This window comes from Hyaena hyaena, unplaced genomic scaffold, assembly GCF_003009895.1.
Source record: "Hyaena hyaena isolate Hyena2069 unplaced genomic scaffold, ASM300989v1 scaffold_487, whole genome shotgun sequence".
NCBI lineage: Eukaryota > Metazoa > Chordata > Mammalia > Carnivora > Hyaenidae > Hyaena > Hyaena hyaena.
In genome coordinates this window covers 478,720-501,871 of record NW_024081118.1, presented here as the reverse complement: position 1 = coordinate 501,871, position 23,152 = coordinate 478,720, and the positions used below count along the sequence as shown (strand labels likewise).

Below are 23,152 nucleotides of genomic sequence, written 5' to 3'. Positions count from 1 at the left end.
TCTGCCCTGGCTTTCTCAAAAATAAATGAAACATTGAAAAAAGAGAGAGAGGAGCAAAATAAATGTAACAGGCTACGGAGGACAGCATCAGGCATGGTACTCTGTGATACTCGGGCTGGAATTCTACAGACTCCAGTTTACTCAGGTCAGCCTCCCTCCTTTGAGGTTCTGCCAATAAGGAGCAAAGGAGGAGATAAGGAGATAAGAAAACATAAGTACAGAAGGAAAATTTACTTGTTTCTGGATTCCTGCCGGCAGTGAGCCTTGCCTCCAGAGAAGGTAGGTGGTTTCAGGTCCGGGCCTGTCCCACTGCTCCTGGAGCCCACCTCGTCACACCCCCTGAAGGCAGTCGGGGGGGCCCTTTCTGCAAAGGTCTGGAGTCTACGTCGTGGGACTCCCATGTCCAGGCTTTCCCATACCAAGGGCTACTCCACCAGTCTCCTCCTCAGACGTCCACATCCTGATTCGGCAGCATTTTGGCCTTCATGTACCCTCAACACCCCCTTTCTTCGTTTTCAGCGTTTGAACACTAGACTTAGAAATCGCTGTGTTACGTTTAATCTCTTTATCCCTGTGGAGTGATGTCTTTTGTCTTGCGTGGACCTTGTCTAACAAACACTGTCTCTCAGAACACATGACAACATGGTGGGGGGGGGTGCCCATTTGTTGGGAGAAAATTATCAAAGAAAATTTCTTTGATATGAGCTGAATCTTCAGTGAGGAAGCTTGTAGAAGAATGTTTTACCAAGTTCTTAGCATAAGTAAAAACATTCAGATGAATATTTTCTCTCATGCTTGCTCATATTGCCACTGTTATTGTTGGGTTTGTTCATTATTATTATTGTTGTTGTTAACAGTACTATTATGAGGGGTAATCAGGGTTTAGACAGCTGCTGGTGTTCTGGAAGTGCGGTATGTAGTCAGTCCAGGAAAGGACAATGAGTATGCATACATACTACGCATGTTCTACACATGAGTAGGCACATAGAACATGTACGTGCACATGGAAACTGACATAGGAAAGGGCAGGTGGTTCAGCGGACATGGGCTTCCGGATGGGGAGCTGAGGGGAATAAGGACATCACCGAGTCTGGGGACCGTGAGAACGGGCGTTTGTCCCGTTCTGCAGAAGAGAAGGACCTGGCAAACTGATGACTGACAGCCCTTTCAGAGCAGCGTCTCTCTAATGGAGGTCTGCCTGCTTTTCAGAAGAAGACACACGTGGATGTAGGTTGACCAGGGATGAGTCTACGCACTGTTTTACATGACAGGGACAGGTCATTTGATGGGAATTGGTGAGGGTGTGAGGAGAATAGATGGGTTTGGAGATGAGGAGGTAGAATTGACAGCACTGGTTGATTGCTTGGGTAGAGGAGGAGAAGGTAATTAACGTGCAAAGCGAGGTTCTGGCCAGGACAGGTGTGTGTGTGTGCCAAATGCCAGCCATCACCACAGTGGTTCTAGAAGGAGGGACAGAGCTCGACTAAGAATCTTAGTTCACTTTAAAACATGACGTTTGTTTTGATCCATTTGGGCTGCTTTAGCAAAATAGCACAGATGGGTGCCTTCTAAATAGCAGAAAGTACTTGGAAGTCTGAGATCAGGGTGCCAGCACGTTCAGGTGAAAGCCCAACAGAAGTCTCCTTGAGTCCTTGCGTGCAGGAAGGAGCCAGGGAGCTCTCGGGAGGCTCTTTTACATCCGCTAATCCCACCCATGAGGGCCTTTAAATACCTCCCAGGGACCTTCTCATACCATCACACTGGGCGTTAAAATTCCTACCTATGGGGGCACCTGGGTGGCTCCATCAGTTAAGCATCCAACTCTTGAGTTTGCCTCAGGTCATGATCCCAAGATGGTGAGATTGAGCCCTGCATGGAGCTCTGCACTGACAGCAGGCAGCCTGCTTGGGATTCTCTCCCTCCCTCTGTCCCTGCGACTGATTCATTCTCTCCCCCCACCCCCCACAATAAACAAACAAACATTTTTAAGGGAAAATTTCAACATATGAATGTTGTGGGGACACAAGCGTTCAGACAGCAGTGTGGTTTAGACGTCTATTTACAGAAGCTCTGTATGTGCAGCAATCATATCTGTCTGTTTCACCGTGATACTCCCAGCAGCTGCTATTAAATCAGGGAGAAAACAATCATACACTATTTATGGAAGGAAAGATGTTTGTTAAGGAAAGAAAGCATTATGAATTTTTACCACACAAATAATAGTTGTTCCCAAAGAAGAATCTAGAAAAAAATGAGTAGGTTTGATAAAATATGAAAAAAAAACAAAAAACAACAAAAAAAACCGAATCCCCAACTAAGCCAAAGCCTAAGTTTTGTATCGTCAAAGAAAAAGGTTGTATTGCAAAGCCTTTTGGAGAAACATACTGTATGTTTTATCACTGTGGGTCCGCAGCATGGTTTTTTTAGATGGATTCCTTCTTCTGGTCGAAACCTGAGTGTCTGCTGTGCCAAGCACAGCTCTAATTTTGTGAATTCCGTCACAAAGTAAACGGAGTCACGGCCCTCACAGTGCTTATAATCTCATGGGATGAGATGAGCACATAAATAGTAGCTACATTATGTGGTGTGTCATAAGTAATCAGTACCGTGGAAAAATAATTAAGAAGGGTGAGGACGTTGGGAGCATCATGGGCAGGAGAAGGCTGGCGGAGTCATTTAGAGGAGTGAGGTCGCTGCTAAGGGATTAACTTAGCGGAAACTTCAGAAAGGGTAGTGGTAAGTTGTGCAGTTACGGGGTGAGAGGGGCGATTGGTTCAGGCACAGGGTCGAGCAGATTCCGAGGTAAGAACGTGCCTTTCAGGTGAGAGGCACAGACCTGGCTGGGCTTGGAGCCAGAGAGGTGGCCCAGTGACCGTTCCTGTGAGTCCCTGGCTGACCCTGTGTGGAGCTGGCGGACAAGACAAAGCGCCAGCTGACTAACATTCAGCTTGCGTGCAGTGCCGTAGAAGCAGGGGACGAGATGCTTAACAAGTTTAGAGAGCAAACAAATAAAAATCAGAGTAATTGTCATCTGGGACCTGATAAATTAACGAGATAGATTATGCATTGTGCTGATGAAAATACAGGAAAATGGGCCATCTTCCATTCAGCTCAGGGGAAGTACATATTCAGACAAGTTTTTGAGCACTACTCTACATAGGAAATTTGAATCTTAATACTTTTGATTCTGTCCTTTTAGCTCTGAGAGTTTATTCCAGTAGTATTAGCAGAGAGAAACTTAAAGATATATTTATGAGGAAATTTTTATTATAAAATTGCATAAGATAATACACACTTGGAAATTACCAAACTTAGTAAAATACATTCCGATCCATCCATTAAATCCAGTATTAGGCAGCCATCGAATGTGAAAGCAGTGTCTGGCAGAGGTCAGAGGGACCGAATATCTGCTTTTCCCCCTTTCCTAGTAGAAACTGCTCATTTTTTAAGGAATAATCACTTCATTTCTCAACTTCTGGGTGGCTGTGAGTTACTTTGTGACTCAGTGGTGGTTCTTGGCTTATAGGAAGAGAAGACTTCCTGAAAGGGAGCGGGCCTGAGTCTGCTCTGCTGGCTCTTCCTCTTTCTAGCTGCCTGGGCTGCACTTTTGTCGATCTTAAGAGCTGCAGCTCCAATGTCCGGAGACCTGACCTTCAGAATCTAAAGGTCTCAATGAAGAGGGACAGGAAGGAGACTCGCCCATCGGCCCTCCATTACCTTCGCCCACCCTCTTAAGCTTCCCCTGTGTGTATTACGGATGCTTCACATCTCCCTTTAATCCTAGACGGTAATTTTAAATAAACACAAGCGCAGGTCATAGAATATTGTACACAGTTAGGTTTCCAGATGGATCTGTGAATCTGTGTCTGTGGAGAGAGAGCGAGCCAGACCTCAAGATGGAGGGGAGAGAACATAAATCATCTTGCAGAACACTTAATTTTCACTTCCCTGTTTGTAACGTTCAATTCTAAAGGGATATTTTTGCATAATCTTCCTGTTCTCAAGATTCAAACAAAATAAAGCTTTATTTTTTCTCCGTGCTTATAGACATTGGCTTTCTTTTATAGTTTGAAAGTTAAAATAATGAATATACAGATGTGTATATATAGGGGTAATGGTTTTCAAATATCAACATTTTGATAATAAAAAATACTACTAAGGAATAAATTCACATTGGCCTTTGTATATGTTTTTAGATGAACTCGGAAGTGAACTCAGATTTTTCACATTCTAGGGATCACAAAAAATACTACTTGTAGTTCATTAAAAAATATTATCAAGAATATCCTATGGCCCGGGGGGGGACAGGGGCAGCGCCTGGGTGGCTCAGTTGGTTGAGCATCCGACTTCAGCTCAGGTCATGATCTCACAGTTCGTGGGCTTGAGCCCTGCGTCAGACTCTGTGCTGACAGCTAGCTCAGAGCCTGGAGCCTATTTCAGATTCTATATCTTCCTCTCTCTCTGACCCTCCCCTGCTCACGCTGTCTCTCTTTCTCTCTCCCTCTCTCAGAAATAGATTTTAAAAAACATTAAGAAAAAAATATCCTATGGCCAAGTTAGAAATGAGTCAAAATAAATGAGATTCCAATCTATAATATAATGTTCCAAGTTAAATATTAGTAGTATTCTTTCAAATGGAGAGTACATGAATGATCCTCTATAACAAAAAAGATTTCATCCAGAGAATTTGATTTTAACCTAATACCAGGACATCTACTAATGTAACCATTTATTCATTAAATATGTTTAAATGTTTTTCTATACTTAAAGTTTGTTTTGCAATGAAAATGTTTTACCTTTACAATAAAGTGAGAAAACACACATAATTTTTTTAAAAATTTTATTAAGTACTAATTCAGCAACAATATGACAATGATTTTTCACTTGGCCTTGGTTGAGGGTGGGCACTTGGGAAGTTTGGTATAAAAACATTCACGAGCAAGCATTCACCTTTTAAAGTAGCAGATTCATCCAGAACATAATGGCTCACTTTTCCTGGAAAAGTAGAGAGAAGAAAACATAAGGAAAGGGGCTATAGGAGGTAAGGTGTAAACAGAATTGATGTCTACCATGAGTTGTGCCTTCACAAAAGGACTAGGGGCCTGTCTTGCCCAGAAGGGGAGGTCCGTACTAGGGCCTCATGGCCTCGGTGCAGACCCAGCAGCCCCCAGCTGACACTCTGGTACAGGCAGGCTCCATCACCAACACAGGAGGAATGTGACTCAGCCAAACTGACTTCCCTGGAGGACGCCACACGCCAGCTGTATATGAGCATCCAGTTGTTTTGTACCAGCTTCGGAACTAGATCTTCCACTCACTAGATAGGTCCTCGAGAGGCATGAAGACCAGAGGGCACCATTTGACTTACAATGTCTTGTAATTTCATATAAACCAGGGTTTCACCAAGGGTCATTAAGAACATGGGGACGGGACTCAGTACTAGGCAGCTACACTCTGTCACCATTCTCCATTCTGTCTGGATTTGATGCACAGACTCTGAGCAGGGGGCTCCCAAGCTCACTTCTTGGCAATACTTACCTGAAATGCTGTGTATGAGTTTTAATTCCCAGGGAGGAGGTAGAAATATCGTGTCATGGAGAGTCTCTCAATGGTGGGCATCTGGGTAATTATATTTGGAGTCTCAAATGAATTTTGAACCTAAGGCAGGGAAGAAGATCTTGAGAGATTTCCGAAAAGGGAAATCTGGACTTCTCTCTCAGGACTGACAGTTTGTGTTATGTTTTAAGGCTATGGCCAGGTGGTATACACAGAAGAAACGGTTAGCTTTTCCCTGGATATAGTACATCCATGAATGAGAGTATCTTCAGGCATTTTCTGAATAAGCAAGGCTGTCAGAGTCAGGGAAACTCACCCTGGTTCCATGCAGTACTTCCCCCAAACCTCCTCTTTAAATAACCATGTCAAGATGGCAGAACAGCATTCAGGATTCCACACACACACACACACACACACACACACCCCGAAAAGATCGAAAATGGTTTCATGGTTACATCATTAAAAAGACAGGAAGACCCCTACCTTTCGGAAAATCTCCTCCAAATGATGACAACAAGAATACATTTTGAAGCAGCGGATAAGCTGGGAAATGAAGAGAGAGCCATCTGTGTTCATTCTCCAAGAAACATTATCTGCAAATAAAAGGTATTAAAATATTGGGAGACGTGACCTTTGGGTAAACGTGGAAGACTCTTAGAGTCCGAGCTTTTGGACACAGTTTGCTTTGGGTGCCTTGGAGGAGAGAGAACGGGATGTCTGGATACAGCTGGGACCTCGGGTTTCCACAGCGGGCCCAGAGAAAGCCATCGTGGACCCTCATTCATCAGCCCCGTTCACGTTCTGAGGCAGAGCCTAAGTTATTCCCCTTGGACTGCAAGTAGTGGAAAAGAACCTGATTCCTTCCGTGCCATTCCTCGATTCCGGACCTCTTCTTCGTCTGTACGGTTTCCTACTCTAATATGTTGCCCATTTTTTATCGTGAACGTCCGTTACCATTGTGACGTGACCAAATCTCTCCCATCATCACAAAGCTAATAGTCTCGTAACGGTCACTGTATCTGCAGCTGCCTTCCCGTCCCTTCCTGCTTTTCGCCAGTACGTTCCTCCGGTCTGTCTCTCCTCACCTTCTTCATGTCTGGTCGCCCGCCCACCCCTGTCTGCTGTCTCCCCACCACACCGACTCTACCAGCGCACCTTCCCCGGGGCCATCCGAGGCCTCCAAGTCATTCACTCACTGGGTTTCACCTGATCACTCTCATTCGAGTCAAAACCTGGCCATAAGTCCAACGGATGTTTTCTTGGCCACGCTGACAACACGTGCCCTTACTTTTCTTTCTTATCCATAGACGAGAAACTTCTGAGCCCAGCCTGCAGAAGATTCTTTTCTCCTCCCATCTTGACCTCTACCATTCCACGAGCCTCAGCTCCAGGACCTCTTCTCAGTCTGTTCTCTGCTCCTGGATAATTCCATCCATTTTTAGACATAATTCTCGGGCCGGTCCCTCCCTGAATCCTAATGCCAATCTCTCTTCTGAAGTACACAGAGTTGTAACCTGTCCATTTCATCTTGCAGTATGCCAGAGGCCCCTCACACTTCCTAGCACGAGTCCCGTTTTCATGAGTGCACCACGACCGTCCCTTGAGTCCTCTGTGTCATCCCTTCCTACTCACCTGCCACATCCTCTAAACACCGGGTTTTATACATTTTATATACTAATTCCTTCTGGATTCAGCAGCTGTGTCTCCCAGACTCTGTTACCACCTGTGGCCTGAAACACTGCAGTAACATTTTAACTCTCCTCGGTGTCTCCGCCTGCTGTGCTGTAACCCATTCCCCACAGAATCCCCAGAGTGGTTGTATAAAAATGAGAATCTTACCATTTCATTGCTTAAGTTTCACCAAAACTTCCTATTGCTATTAGTACAAACTAATATTATTAATAAAGTATGTTAACAGAAAAGACCAAATCCTTCCTGAAGCCACAAGGCCCCAAATCGCACGACCCCTGCCGACCTCTCCAACCTCCCTCTCGGCACTCACGCCCGGCTCCAGACACACCGGCCCTGTTTTCCAGGCTCCTTTCTTTCCCAGGCCCTCTGTGCGTTTTCTGTCTGGAATGTCCCTCCCTTGCCCTTGACATAGTTAACTCCATCTTTCAACACATTTTTTCTCAAAGCACTTAGCGCAGTCAACAGTCGGTATCTATTTGTGTCATGTGGGGTGTATATTTCCCCCTGAGTTAATCTCTTCCCCAACCATACGCTCCCTGAGGTTCAGTAACCACGTCTGCCTCAGTTGCGATCCTCTGCCCTGTGCTCACTCCATCTCAGCAGATCGTGACATGTGCAAAAATGAACGCAAGAGCTTCACATGTTAGACTTCGTTTCCTTAAGTAAGTTAAACAGTCTCTTAGATATATATCAGGCCATATGTGCCTTTTTAACTCCTTTAATCGTTAAAAGTATAGAGCTCTTCTTTCAAATAAAGTGTTAATTAAAACTCTAATATGTAAAACAAAGAGAAGTATGATTATTCCAGGTACAGAACAGCTGTTCCCTGCACGGCCTTTTTCTTGTTCCCCCAGACTGCACTCAGAGGGTCCTCCAGTCCCTTGCTGCTCACGTGTGGCCATGGACGGGCAGCACCAGCTGCACCGCAGGGTGTTCTAGAAAGGCACAATCTCAGTGCCCTCCCACACCCACTGAATCAGAACCCTGCCTGGTAATCTCATTAGCAAGGGATTTCTGTCCACATCGAAGTTTGTAATCACTACGATAGAGGACTTAAAACTGTGACTTTGTAAACTAGATTCCTGAAATGGCTCTGGTCCTCCAAATCACCCCAATACCGTGGGTGACTGTTAAATAGGTTTTTCTGCAGGTTTGACCACGATCAGCTTGCCATACCTTGTGTTTTATCTCCTACTTTGTCTTTCCTGCCAGAGAAAGATTTTCAGTCGTTGGCTGCATGATGTTGAAGTCATGCATTTAAATATTAACCATTTTTATGATTAGATTTAAATGATAATGCAAGAGGTTCTGGAATGTGTGAAGTACCTCAGTTTTACTGATTGCCTTGTTTAATTGCTAGCAGGTGATGAGGTAGACCAACCCATGAGACTGAAACGGGTTTCTGTGCCATTACTGTCTGAACAAACAAACAAAAACAACTCTGATTTCTACTTAGACTATTTTAAGACTGGATCCTCATAAAACTCTGGTTTACTTTGAATGTTTCCTCCAAAATCAAGACTTCTAGCTTTCTAGTTTTAAAAATCTCCATATTTTAAATCTCGTCTTTGCCTAAAAGGGAAAGAGGGAAGAGTTGTTCTTATATTCACGATCAGATTGGATACTAACAGGAGATCGAGAAACTTCTCTCTGAAGTCACTTACGTGGAGTGGAAGATTTGAAAGCAATGAAGTCCTTCTCCACATGGGTCTTTTCTATGGCATCGCTGAAGATGTAGCGCAGCGGCAGCTCGTTGTCTGGACATGCAGACGCTTCTCCCACATCCGTCACCCAGACGGCCCCGTTGCCTCCTGGGAGAGACACCCTTGTCTTACGAAAGGTGTTACACACACACACACACACAAAATCTTTTAGCCCTTATATCTTTACTCCAGTACGTTTCCATCTGGAATGGATTAAAAATGCAAGTATCTTCCTGCTAGAACAAAGGCCTCACTGACTGGGAACCACACAGAGCCCACTTAAGTTTAGAAGAACCTAGTCTGAGATGATCGGGACTTGTGCTATTATTGTAGCGTATTAACACTTTGTCTGCAATGATACAGGCTTCGTGTCTTTCACGGGCGGACCCAAGTGTGGCTGTACAGTGTGGGTTCTCTCCCTCGGCCCCGGGAAGGCTCAGGCTGGACGCCAGGCTCATCACAGAAGAAAGTGGACGCCACCCCCTGGCCCCCCAGCTCTGACTCACGGCCTCGGCAGGCCTGTGTGATGATGACCTTCGGTTTGTCTTTTAGATTCCTGCATTTACGGTTGTTGAAAATTTGGAAGATGGTGTCGTCATGAAGGATATCTGGCTCTTTGTCCTTGTGCTTGGTCCCACAGATCCCGTCCAGGATGCCGTGAGACATGAACACCAGGAATGTGCTGTCTGCGGAGCGGTGCTCTGGGCGGGCTGCAAACTGCTCCAGCTCGGCCTTCATTTCCTGAAAGAGTCTCCACAGTTACTCCCTGGGAGCTGGCCATGTACACTTTGTGCTCACACAGAATGGGGAGTTTACACACGCACTCGAGAGGGAGAGAGGGGGCAGAAAGTGAGGGATCAGAAGATTCGGACAGACTGGAATTGTACGTGAAATTATGTTCTGAAATAAAGCCAGAAACTTAGACATATAGAATGGAAAAGTTAGCAGGGTTTTTTCATACAGCGTGTAGCCCGGTGGTGTTCAGTAGATCCTTAGACTGGGGGAGACGCTAGGAGGTGGAGTGTAGGGAGAGACACGTGAGGTGACAGATGTCCTTGGAAATGGTTTGGCCAAAGCCACCCATGGTATTCATTGTGGACAAAGCCAGAATCACAACTTCTTCTGTGTACATGTGCGTGCAAAACTTGTTGTTGTTTTTTTTTAACTGCATACTTGGCCTCACATTCGTACACATGATACTGAAATTAGAAAGGCCTCAGAGTTGTGTCTCACGTAGAATCTCAAGGGATGTGTGTCTCCCAAATCGAGAACATTAGAAAGAGCAGCCTTTTTAGTGAACTGCTGCCCTCTCAGTCTTGGCCTCAGAATGTGCCTGGGAAGAGGCTGAAGTCAGGAATGCCTACTCTAGAGAAACACACTTTATGTAACATGCACTGTATTCGTGAAACTGCTAAGGAAGACGTCTGGGAAGGAAAGGAAAGGGAAGGGAAGGGAAGGAAAAAGGAAAGGAAAGGAAAAAGGTAAGGGAAGGAAAAAGGTAAGGGAAGGAAAAAGGGAAGGGAAGGAAAAAGGGAAGGGAAGGCACCCATCCCACTCTCCTGGGCCATTACCAGAGCGGTGAGATTTTCCTTTAGAACCACTGAATATCCAAGGTTTTCCAGCAGGTCTTGCATCCCCGAAACATCCTTTTCAGAGCCTAGTCGCTCAGAAAGATGATCAAATTTTTTGTTGCAAATGATGAGGGCCAGGCGTGTTCGGCTCTCCTTCTCCATCACTGGATATATCTGCAATTAACGGACAGAGAGTGAGTTGCACCCGGCCTGCCCACTTTTGCCTCCAAATCCTATACAAGCAGGCCGTGGGATGGCTAGAGACCTCCGGATGGAAATACGTACTCACTAACAAGAGGCCAGACCAAAAACGTGTACGATATCTGAGTAGACACTCGGGGAACCTGACTTTGGTTCACTGGTGGGGAGGAGTTTAAAATGTGTTTGACGATGGGATGAAACAGAGAGGAAATGTGACGTAAGGGCCCCTTAATTAGATAACATGATTGAATAACATTCTCTGCCTTTGGGGCTGATCCTAAGGCATTCGTAACACGAACGAAAATTTCCAGTGAGTTCCCAGTATGTTGTGAGTGGACAACCTTGTGCCCCTATTCCAACGTGTATTACCTCATGTGCCTTCACCGCCTTTGGTTCCTCAAAATGGCTACAAGGACCAAGCCTCAGCATGTTGGTTTGGGAAGCCTGGATTTCCTGAAAAACTATAAGAGAAAAAAATTAGTCATTAAGGAGAAGGGCCCACTTCCTGGCAGTCTTTTCACTGGGCTCTCATTCTTTGGAAATGCTTACTGCCGTTCCTTCAAAAAGCTTATTATAACAACAACAAAAAAAAGTCATCTCATATTACAAATGACAAAAACAGAAATCTTCAGTACTCTGTCTTTGTTTCTGCTTCTTACCCCACCGACAATTTTTGTTTTTGTCAGCGGTCATGACGTTGACTAATCTCTCAATCCCAGCATGTTAGTCTCACACAAACACACTCCCTAAAATTTGGAAGGAAGCCTAATGGTCATGTGGTCTGGTCAAGTCATTATTCAGTTATTTAATTCCGCTGAAATATCCCTACTGTGTTGTTACCACCAGTGCGATGTCTCCAACAGACCCTGCAGAATTCTGAAGCATTTTGACCAGTTCTGAGGATCCTAAAGTGTGAGCCTTCTAAGCACTGGTATGTATTGCATGCATTGGAACCGTCCAGACAAATGTCTAATTCCTTTTCCCGTGAAAGCTCACTAGTACGTGTAGGGCTTCTTTCCTCGTGTTTCCATTGTTTTATGTAAACGTCCCCATGAAAACCATGATAGTAATCTCTCTTAATTATGCTTCCCGTGTGGCAGGCTTCGTTGGGACAGGATAGATGTGATTATCTCTGTTGCCTATGTCCAGAATGACTATCTGGCACAGGTGAAAAGTTTATAACTGCTTATTAATGAATAGTCACCTTCTAGTACTTGAAACTAGCCACCAGGTATCTACCGCTTTTCGTGTTGTAGTTCTCCCATAGGGACGCCCGCTTTCTGTTCCTTCCAGGATTGTCGGGTCAGAATGATTTCATCTTTTGAACCAACAGACCTGTTCGTTCGCCTGCGTGTGTGCTGTCCTTCCCCTCTCGTTACAGAGGACGGCGCGACCTTCCTCCTGTCCCAGCGCAGACTCTCTTACGCCCCAGCTCTGTCTCCTCCCACCTGCAGGCACCGTCCTTCGGCCCCGTCGTCTGCATCATCTGTTCCCCCTCTTGCCCCTGCTGTGCTCTCCCCGCTGGCATGTCACATGCCTGGTTTCCCTTGATCTGTGACACATCCACCCCTGCACGCGGCTTCCCGTCCAGCTCTGGACGCGTTTCCCGGCCCCGCTTCTCAGTACAGTCCGTTAAAGGTGGCGTCTCTTTTCACTGTTTTCCTTTTTTCACCTCTCATTTTACTTTCTTCGTGCAGTACACCCTGGCTGTCATTTTCACCACTGAAGTGCTTGCGATCGAGGTCACCACTGACCATTTTTTGCTTCTTGAGCATTTGCACGTGGTCGAAAACACCTCCGTCCTTGCACAGGGTTCGCCACGCTTCTGAGGCCCTGCGTGTAGTGCCCTCCTCTCAGGCTCGCTGCCCTCGGCCGGCTCCAGCACTTCCCCCACACCTCCAAGACTGGATCTTTCTACATTGGACCCTCTGATGTTCTGTGAGCGTCTCTCCCACAGCGGCCTCTTCCGGACACATCACCCTAAATACTGCCTCTGTGCTAGTCTGTCCCGAGATTTACTCCCATGCCTGGTGGCTCTGTGAACAGTGCGGCTGGATCTCCCTGCTTCTTCACATCGACCCTTGGGTGTGACCCATGCAACAAAGTAAATAGGTACAGAGAAGGACTCCTGGTTTGCCCCCTCCTACAAATATGTTTTTCCTCAGATTTCTCTCTACTACAAGTTTCTTTCTATCTCACTTCCTCGTACCCTTCACCTAGTTGCCTGCCGAAAATGCAGAAGCATCCTTGATTCTCACTCTTCCTTCTTTAGCCCACAGCCAGTCCAGCATAATTTCTCTGGACTCTCCATTCAAAAACCTCCAGATTTAACCACATGTCATCCTCCCAATTATGACAAAGCCATCCAGGAGCTAGGATCTCTTAACTGAAACATTTGAACATGGTTGGCCTTTCTGACACTATGACGACTTGTGACTCCTCCACCTAAAAACTTCTAAGGGCCTCTCTATTGCAAATATGACCCAAACACTCTCCCTCTTTCTAAAAGGCCCTAAATAGTATGGTAGCTCCAGGCTGAGACCGTAGCAGCTGCTTTGACCATGTCCCCCTAATCTCCTACTCTGCCATCGGGTTGACCTTGTGACATCAAAAGACCATTTCTGACTAAAGCTAATGCTGTAGCCTCAGAGTGTGGAACAGCTCCCCACTATGGTTCAGATTGTACTGAGTGTCACATGAGATGAGCTCTCACAGCAGTTCCTCCTGGCTCCCGTGCCTCGCCTGTTTTCTCCTGTCCATTCCCCAGATTACACTTGTATTTTGGTCCTGCTGACTCTATATGTGCCTTCACTGCACTGTAAACTGCATGAAAGCGGGATCTTTCTTTATCTTGATTCCTGCTGTAAACACAGTGATGAGAACAGCCTATGGTAGGCTTTCAGCTAATATATGCATATATACATACGGATATATGAATAGATAAGACTGACTAAAGAGGGCAAAGTGTTTATGCCTTTCTAGGCTTATCCAGAACTTCTGAAAATATTCTACTGAAAACGCAACACCATCACTAACCACTTTCTCGATGCTGTGATTCTTTAACGTGGCTCAGTAATCTATCAGTTACTTTAGTGATCACCCCGTACGTGTGATTCGTTCTGCTGTGCTTTTTGTGAAAGTGTTTTTCTTAACCACATCCTTGTTCTGTTTGTGCAGTTGTTAGTTGATCTCTCTTGGACGTGTTTTTGCATCTTTATGAATGCTAGTAATCTCATTGAAAAATATGAGTTGGGATACTTCCCGCTTTTCAGAAAAGTTGGGACATTTCTACCAGGGAACGTGGTGAGTCAGGGGCAGTGATGGGCTCAGTGCAGAGATCGCTTGGGTTTTATTTCAGCTCTCTTTCTGCTGCACTGAGGGGCCTCTCTGTCTGCCTCAGCTTACCTAGTGTCACCACGTATCCAGGACGCTGCCTGTCCTAGGTAGAACCCATGGTGGTGCCCCCAACCTTCTCCCCCAATTCATGATGTTTGCTTTCACTTCCAGATTCTCAGAAAGTGGAAGAGCAGGATGTAAGTGTTGACCTTACTTGTGACTTGGGGATAGGGGGAAAGTTAGAAATAACCCAGAGTTTCTTAACCCAACTCAGTGGTCTTTTCCCAGTGACTTAGGGCCCCTGTAACATAGGACCTTACCCTGAGTGCAGTCTGAGGGTTTCTATGAGCTACTTGCTTTGATGGCTCCCACTGTGGGGAGATCAGGTGCCTGGGCTGACTCAGCATTTTCCTTTTTCTTTGCTTTCTTCATGATTATTTCAGGTTCTGAAGTGGAATGAGCCAGAAGTTAGGTATCTGTCCTCTTCTCTGTAGATTATTTCCAGAGGTGGTAACTGAATGCACTAGTTTCCTAGCTCTTTACTGCCATGCCTGTGGATACTTCTAAAGCTGTTCATTGTGGTGTGAGACTTGAAGGCACTTACCTGTTGAAGAGGAAGATGACTTGATTCTCCCAGATTCATCATTCACATTTTCATCAAGAATTTCTGAAATAATTGAAAAGAAGATTTGTTAGCAGAACTAGCACCTACATACTTGAGTCTCTTTCCCGTGCGCTCACGAGTAAAGGACGCTGCGTAGCATGGGGCTGCCCTATGAAGCATGGAAATTTGGTTCCTTTTCGAAGCTCCAGGTTTGCTGTTGAGGCCTGTGCCTTTCTGCCAAGTGAAGGAGGAGGCAGGGCTTCCGTGAAACAAAGAGGAGCTCATTATGTTCCTGCTTATGTAAGTTCAGGAATAATCAAATTCTGTATTCAAGGCTTTTCTGCAATAGCATTTTCCACTCTCAGGAAGGAAAGTATACATCTCTATGAAGTTGGGCAGTCTTTCAGAAACAGCAAAATAATCCCAAAAGGGTGTTCTAGGCATTAGGAGCACACTCCTGTATATATCATACTCTAAGGGAGGGTCAGCAAAGTGTGGCCTGCAGGCCAGACTCCATCCCACACCGGTTTTTGCCAATAAAGCTTTATTGGAACACGCACTCACTTTGTACTTACTGTCTATTGCTAATTTTATGCCACAGCATCAGATTTGAGTCACTGTGACAGAGAACGTTTGGTCCAAAATACTTAAAATGTTTATTCTCGGCCCTTGAGAGGAAACGTGTGCCAGCCGTGCTTCAGAGAGAAAGACCTATTATGCTCCACTGCCCCTCACAGTCCCTCTGCCCTCCTTTAACAAGGACAAGTCTAGGTGCTCAGAGATTTATTCCTTGGGCCAAGCCACAGCTGAGCAGAAGAGGGTGGACGTTTTATTTCTACTGAACATTTCACATCTGGGAATAACTCTCGAGTCCGCAGCCTATGGCCAGTGTGCCACAGGCTGGGTAAAGACTGTCCCAGAATTTACTGGAGCTCCAGCACCATTTACACATTCCGCAGATGTTCACTCAGCACCTGATGTGTCAAGTGCCATTTTCAGGAGCTTGGGCCATCTTCATGAAGGAAGCGGACGCAGATCCATGCCTCATGGAGCTCACACGTTAGCGGGGTAGACACGGCACAGTGACGAAGAAAGGCCATGGAGTGATTGAAGGGGACAGTTGCTGAAGAGAAAAGGAAGCATGCAGCAGGAGAAGGTGATGCTGGCAGAGGGTCTGGGCCAGAGCAGGGCGTTCTGCAGTCGTAAGTAAGATCGTCCTGCAACTAGACGTGTGGATAGTTGATTCTCCACTTGCAAACAGAAGTAAGAACACAGAGACCGCGTAAGGAGAGCAGATAAGCAATCAGTTAATAGTTCTTTGACTCAAGATACTCACCTAAAGTTACCTGGCTCTTGGGACCGAAGACACGGTTCATTAATATTTTTCCTACTACTTCAGATTTCTCACTGAAATCATCAACCAGGTCTTCAGTCTTATCCATGATGACATTCAGTCTTTTCCCTAATGTTCGTAACTCTTGCTTATTTAACACTTTGTTTTCCTTCCAGCCGTCAATGAGGCTACTCAGCATGTTGCTGGCAATGCCCTTTATCTCATTGACTGTATCTTGGGTTGATTTCTTGTCTGTGAAAACAATAGGATTTTAGGTATGAACAGACTTTAGATAATGGTTTCTCGGTCCATGGGTCTCACATTTTAACATGCGAAAGAATCTGAAAGCTCAGTAAGTAGAGCTTCCTCATTCCCGGAAATGTGATTTCAGTGACCAGGGTGGAGTGCATTATTTTTATTTCTCCCAATGTCTCAGATGATGGTAAAGATGCTGGTCTGAGGACCACACTTAGAGGAGTAGCCATCGCCCTCAAGCCTGTGCTCTCGTATGAGTGGAGAAACTGAGGCGCAGAGAAAGAAAGCAGCTTCTCTGACTAGCTTAGTGATGGCTGACTGAGTTCCATCTTGGTATCACCTATGATCTCTTTACTTCCTGTCACTTTTATCAACACCTCATTCAAAAACACGCTGTCATCAATATATGTACCAGTAAGGCATGAACATATTAGCATCTAGGGAAGGATGCGTGTTTGCTTTCCGAGGAGGGGCCGCGGGGACGGAGAGAACACAGTGTGGCTAGCTTGCTCACTGCTGTTGGTGAGAGGTCACACGGAGAGCAGAGACATAAAATGAAATGGCCCCTCACCCTAATGAGGACGCTAGTAAAACAGGTAAGAACGCTCAGTCAGTCAGAGTTCTCCAAAAAGGCTATAATCACAGCAAAGTTATAAGAAGTTCGCTCCAGAGTTTTTACATCTCGTTCTTTTTACAAGAAGATCTAACTTATCACCAAAATACTTGGTCTGCTAGAGGACGTGCGACTCTGCCTTGAGCCCCCATCCCTCATGTCCCCAGAGTCAAACAGTTGTGCGTTGGGGGCAGCCTCCTCATGGACCCTCCTCCTCTCCCCCTCCCCTTCCTCCTGGATGACCCCAGACAAGGCTACAGAAAACAGAAAACTGGAGCCACTCACCGGCCATCGCTGCTCGGGCTCTCTGGGCAGGAAAGGTAGTGAAAATGAAAGCAGCCGTCTTCCTGTGCTCTCAGAGGATTGGCATGCGGCTGCTCTTCGCTAACTCTCAGTGGGAAAGTACAGCTTGCCGGGTCCTTCTGTCTTCGCAAAGAGAGAATTTGACTCTTGTTCTGATATGCACCTTACTTCCTTTGAAAAACAGGAAGCAAAGCCTGTCTTTTCTTTTTCCTATCACACAGTTGCTCTGTTTTGTTTTGTGGTCTAATTTTGACACAGTTAATAAGTCAAATCGACCCTCGTTTGTCTCGGTGCCACCCCTCAGCCACCAAATGGCAGAGGGGTCTCCCTGGATAAGGTCCGCTCGCCCCCTGAAGAGAGATGTGAGTTTACAAGGCTTACATTGAGCTGGAAACTGACAAACAGTGGTACCCTCTGTCACTGTTTTTAAAAACCCAGTCGAGTGACCTTTCTTCTCTCTTTCCTGATCTGTGTGCTTTCGATTCTGGGAAAATGTGTATATTTCTCTTTGTTGACTCTTTTACTTAAAAATTTTTTTAAACAACAAAATCTCTATGAAACAAAATAAGATCACCCACCTTTTATAGTCTCACACTCCAAAGTAATCCCCATTATATGTTTCGCTCGCATCATTGGAAGTTTTTTTCCTGTGCTTGTACAAAATCATTCATACACTGCTGGTGTTATTGATGACCTGCATCTCAAGTGTCTTTGTACCCTTTGCTCTGACTGTAAGATCACCTATGACTTGGTCATGCCATCACAATGCAGTAAGTGGACACTGCACATCTCTGTGCCCGGGTCTTCAGATGCACCAGGCACTTCCCTCTCTGGGTCACCTGGGCTACTTTGCTAGAAGATGAGACATCACGTGGGGAAGAGCCCAGTGGCCTCAGGCCATCTGAGACCAGCTTCAGGCTTTCCAAAGCCAGATGTTTTACAAATACATAAGAGATCCCAGAAATATCAGTAGATTCCTGGCCTGTGTGAAGGTGCTCTCAGAAACGTGGAAAATCCCAGAGACGACAAGAACCACACAGATGATTGATCCGCTTGTGAACTAAATGCTTGTTGTTTTAAAGCCACTGAGTTTGGGGGTAGTTTGCTATTCACAAATAGAAAGAGAAACACATATTTACCTCTAACTTTTCCCTCATATCATGAGTAATTTGCTTTTTGCAACTTCACAATATATGAGAGACATTTTAAGAATCAGCACATTTGGAACAATCTCATTCTTTTGATGTTAGGAGCTTTTCCAAGTGATATTTGCTCCTCTTCCAGAAACCCTTCATTCATTTGCGTTCCAAATCACGAGCCTGCCTTGCTTCTCCCATGATTTACGGGCTGCTTCTCTTAGTGAACTCGGCCAGTTGATTCCCATCTTGGGGCCTCTGCTCTCTCTGTCCCCCCTGATTGAGCAGCCTCATGCAGCATCTTGGTTTTCAATACTGTTTATATATAGGAGGACAGCACAAAAGTGTCCCCTCCAGCCCGTGCCTGCCCCCTGAACGCCGTGCTCATATAGCCAGTATCCAATGGGCATCTATTTCGGTGCCTGGTAGATGCCTCTGTCCCCCCAAACCTACCACGTGTTAGAGTGCTTTCCATTTTATTCTTCTCGTGTCTAAGAGTAGAACGTTTAATTCTTATGCTCGGTCTCTCATTTTCTCCAGATCTGTTGCCTTTAGCTTCGGAACACAAGGGCTGCCCTCTGCCTCACCTCTGTCATCTAGATCTGGACGACCATGACATCTGAATTTTTGCCATAGGCTCGTAAGTCCTCTTTCTGGGGCTCCCTTGGCCTCCTGCTTTTCATTCTCATCTCCACCTGGGAGCCAGAGTGAGCTTGCTAAAGTATACCTCTGATGATTTAATCCATTCATCTGCTCAAAATTGTCTATAATTTTCTATCTTGGAGTAAAAGTGAAAGGTCTTTTATAGGAATGGCACCCAATATGATCTGGACTTGGTTAATTCCTTGATCTAATGTCCTAACTCTCCCCCACTTCTCTTTGCCCATGAATTTCGAGCTCCTGCTCAAACACACTAACCAAGTTCCTGTCTCAGGTCGTTTCTCCTCACTTTTCCCTCTGTTTGAAATGCTCTTCCTTCACATTTCTCATGATGGGCTCCCTCTCTACATCAGGTCTACTCTGCTGATAAACTATCTATTTGTTTCATTTTTATATATTGTCTCTCTTCCCCCATTAAATTCCAGGCTCCACGAAGAAGGGACTTTGTTTTGTTCTCAATGCCTACTGCCTGACATATGGTCATTGTCGAATATTTGTAGGTTTCCTGAGTAAATGGATCTTTTACTGATTTTGTGCATTTTAAAAAGTCCTTCCGGTTTATGCACCTTTTTTTTTTATCATCTTTGAATTCACTTTTAGTTTCATTTTTGAAAATTAAATTCTAGTTAGTTAACATACAGTTTAATATTGGCTTCAGGTGTAGAAGTCAGTGATTCTTCACTTCCACACAATACCCAGTGCTCATCACTACAAGGGCCTTCCTTTCTTTTTCTTTTCTTTTTTTTTTTTTTTTTTTTTTTTTTTAGTGTTTGTCTTGAGGGAGAGACAGAGAGCATGAGTGGGGGAAAGGCAGAGAGAGAGAATGCCACGCAGGCTCTGTCAGCACAGAGCCCCATGTGAGGCTCAGATTCATGAACCTGGAGATCATGACCTGAGCCGAAATCTGGAGTCAGATGCTCAACTGACTGAGCCACCCAAGTGCCCCAACAAGCACCTTCCTTAATGCCCACCCCCCATCTAGCCCATCACCCACCTCCTTCCTCCATCAATCCTGTTTGTTCTCTGTTAAGTCTCTTGTGTTTTTTTCCTTCTCTTCTCTCCTCCCCCTTCCCAGATGTTCATCTCTTGTTTCTCAAATTCCACATATGAGTGAAATCATACAGTATTTGTCTTTCTCTGACTGACTTATTTTGCTTAGCACAGTACATTCTAGCTCCACCCACATTGTTTCAGATGGCAAGATTTCATTCATTTTGATGGCTGAATAATATTCCAGTGTATGCATATACCACATCTTCTTTATCCATTTGTCCATTGATGGGCATTTGGGCTCTTTCCATAATTTGGCTATTGTAGATAGCGCTGCTATAAACATTGGTGTGCATGTGCCCTTTGAATCAGTATTTTTGTATTCTGTGTATAAATGCCTAATGCAAATGCTGGATCATAGGGTAGTTCTATTTTTAACTTTTTGAGGAACCTCCACACTGTTTTCCAGAGTGGCCTCACCAGTCTACATTCCCACCAAGTGTAAGAAGGCTCCCTTTCTCCAATCCTTGCCAATGTCTGTTGTTTCTTGTGTTGTTAACTTTAGCCATTCTGACATGTGTGAGGTAGTATCTCATCATGGTTTGGATTTGTATTTCTCTGATGATGAGTGATGTTGAGCATCTTTTCATGTGTCTACTGGCCATCTGGATGTCTTCTTTGGAAAAATGTTTTTTCATGTCTTCTGCCCATTTCTTACCTGGATTATTTTTTTTTTAGGTGTTGAGTTTGATAAGTTCTATATAAATTTTGGATACTAACCCTTTATCATATACGTCATTTACAAATATGTCCTCCCACTTCATATACTGCCTTTTAGTTTTATAGGTTGTTGTTTTTTTTGCTATTCAGAAGCTTTTTATCTTGATGAACTCCCTGTAGCTCATGTTTGTTTTTGTTTCCTTTCATAGAGTTTTATATCATGTCTTGATTTATATTTAGGCAATCTCCATCCTCTTAAAAGAAAATTGCTTTCTTAGCTGTTCTTACTACTTCACCTTCCAAACCAAGTGTGTAAATAACCTATTAAGTTCAATAAAATACCCTGTTAGAGTTTCTTTGTTATTTTGTTGGGTTTATAGATTAACTTGGGTGGAAAATTGAAAGCTTTATAGTTATTTGTCTTCTAATCAGTGATGATTATATATCTCATAAGGTAGTTAAATCTTTTTTATGTCACTCGGGGATTTTGTAAACTATTTTTTCCATATATACCTTGCAACTGTTTGTTTAAAATTATCTTCAAGTATCTTATGATGTTCTCTCCTTATTGCAAAGAGAGACTTTAAAACAGCAAACACTTCCTGATGATCTTTGCTTTGCAAGAATACTGTAATATTTTGTATATTGATCTGAACTGTTGCAAATCCAAGGAGTTTATTATTAATTTGAAGAGATTTTTAATGAATGAAATCATATTTTTTAAGAACAGTAATGATTTTATTTCTTGTATTCCATAGTTTTTACTTTTGGCTTTCTCAGCTTGGAACTCTAGTGCAAAATTGATTAGAAATCTTTTTTACTTATATACTATATAAAGGTAATACTCAAATACTTCTGCATAAGAAGGCTACAGGTTTTCTCATATTAAGTGTTTTTCCTCTATTTTAATTTTATTGGTAGGCTTTTAATGAAATATATGCATTAAATTGAGGAATTGCTTTTCTCTTGTCTTTCTAAGGCTTTAATTTTAATCTTTATTTATTTTTATTTATTTTTATTTTATTTTTGAGAGAGAGACAAATAGCATGAGCAGGGGAGGGGCAGAGAGAGATGGAGACACAGAATCCGAAGCAGGGTCTAGGCTCTGAGCTGTCAGCACAGAGCCCAACACTGGGCTCAAACTCACAAACCGTGAGATCATGACCTGAGCCAAAGTCAGTGTTCAACCGACTGAGTCACCCAGGTGCCCTTATTTTTTATTATAAATTAACTCTGAATACTACGGAATGCCTTTATAACTTCTTAAAATTATTGTGTCTACTTTTTCATGGTTTTTTTTTTTGAGGGACGCTATCATAAATATGTCTATTATTAGACCGTAACCCATTCTTAGTGTAAATACTAGTATCATTAAATACCGGTTAATGAGTATTAATATTATTTCAGATATGGCTAGATTTTCTTTGCTAGCATGTTTTTTAGAATCTTTACATGAACTTGGTGAGAAATCAGCGAATATTTTTCTAATTCCTTCTCTTCTTCTTTAATTTTGTTTCAGTTTTGGAGAAGCCCTGTAAAACAACTTAAGAAGTGTACTTCTCTTTTTATGTGGATGTGTTTATGTAAAGTATAGCTCATCAGTTTCTTAGAAGTTTTGTAAAACATGTCTACAACCATTCGGGTCTACTAGCCTTTTCTGCAGCTAAATATGACAAACAGAAAATAATTTGTTGAGGGGCGCCTGGGTGGCTTAGTCGGTTAAGCGTCCGACTTTCTCTTAGGTCATCATCTCGCAGTTCGTGGGTTCGAGCCCCGCGTCGGGCTCTGTGCTGACTGCCAGCTCAGAGCCTGGAGCCTCTTTCAGAGTCTGTATCTCCCTCTCTCTCTGACCCTCCTCTGCTCACGCTGTCTCTCTCTCTCTCCCAGAAATAAATAAAAATATTAAAAAAAAGAAAGAAAATAATTTGTTGAATGTTTATGGATCCATTCAGCTTCTTGCTTTATCATGTATTAATTTTCCTTTTCTTGAAAAATTTCCGGGGCGCCTGGGTGGCTTAGTCTGTTAAGCGTCCGACTTTCGCTTAGGTCATGATCTCACGGTTCGTGGGTTCAAGCCCGCGTCGGGCTCTGTGCTGACTGCCAGCTCAGAGCCTGGGGCCTGTTTCAGTCTGTGCCTCCCTCTCTCCCTGACCCTCCCCTGTTCACGCTGGCTCCCTCCCCCTCTCCTAAAAAAAAAAAAAAAAAAACATTTAAAAAAAAAAAGAAAAATTTCCATGTATTTCCTGTGTTTTGTATGATATTCTCTGTTTTTTTCTCTTTATTTCAATCTGTATTTAGTGTACCTTTTTATCTCTAATATTGTCTTTGTGCTAATTCTGGTTTTTTCCTATTCAGTCTTGCTGAATGTCTGAGCTTTGATTAGTCCTATTAAAGGGCCAGCGTTTGCTTTAATGATCTGCTCAGTCCTTTGTTTCTTTACTATTTTAGTTGGAATTTGTTTTTAATCTTTATTATTTGC

General features: G+C 44.0%; 2 protein-coding genes across 3 annotated transcripts in view; one reads left to right on the top strand and one right to left on the bottom strand.

Annotated features, from left to right (window-relative positions):
* LOC120246756 overlaps positions 1 to 23,152 on the top strand; it is a 619,236-nt gene that overhangs the window by 415,870 nt on the left and 180,214 nt on the right. The gene's annotated exons all lie outside the window — the stretch shown is intronic.
* LOC120246764 (caspase-12-like) lies at positions 4,840 to 17,696 on the bottom strand. 2 transcript variants are annotated; one of them, XM_039254386.1, is made up of 10 exons: positions 17,150 to 17,695; positions 16,000 to 16,248; positions 14,664 to 14,726; positions 11,093 to 11,184; positions 10,523 to 10,696; positions 9,458 to 9,692; positions 8,913 to 9,059; positions 6,040 to 6,149; positions 5,539 to 5,658; positions 4,840 to 4,995 (listed from the first exon to the last, which is right to left on the bottom strand). In XM_039254386.1, exons 1-9 carry the CDS (start codon positions 17,154 to 17,156, stop codon positions 5,560 to 5,562), a joined length of 1,176 nt encoding a protein of 391 aa, XP_039110317.1. In that variant the 5' UTR covers positions 17,157 to 17,695; the 3' UTR covers positions 4,840 to 4,995; positions 5,539 to 5,559. The 2 variants fall into 2 exon arrangements, with proteins under 2 accessions (XP_039110317.1, XP_039110318.1); XM_039254387.1 differs by lacking the exon at positions 4,840 to 4,995 and having other exon boundaries at positions 5,538 to 5,658; positions 17,150 to 17,696.

Coding starts and splice junctions, on each gene's coding strand:
- LOC120246764 (XM_039254387.1), bottom strand. Junction 6,150..8,912: donor TTTCAAATCTTCCACTCCAC/GTAAGTGACTTC, acceptor TTTTATTTGCAG/ATAATGTTTCTTGGAGAATG. Junction 5,659..6,039: donor TGGAGGAGATTTTCCGAAAG/GTAGGGGTCTTC, acceptor TCCCTGCCTTAG/GTTCAAAATTCATTTGAGAC.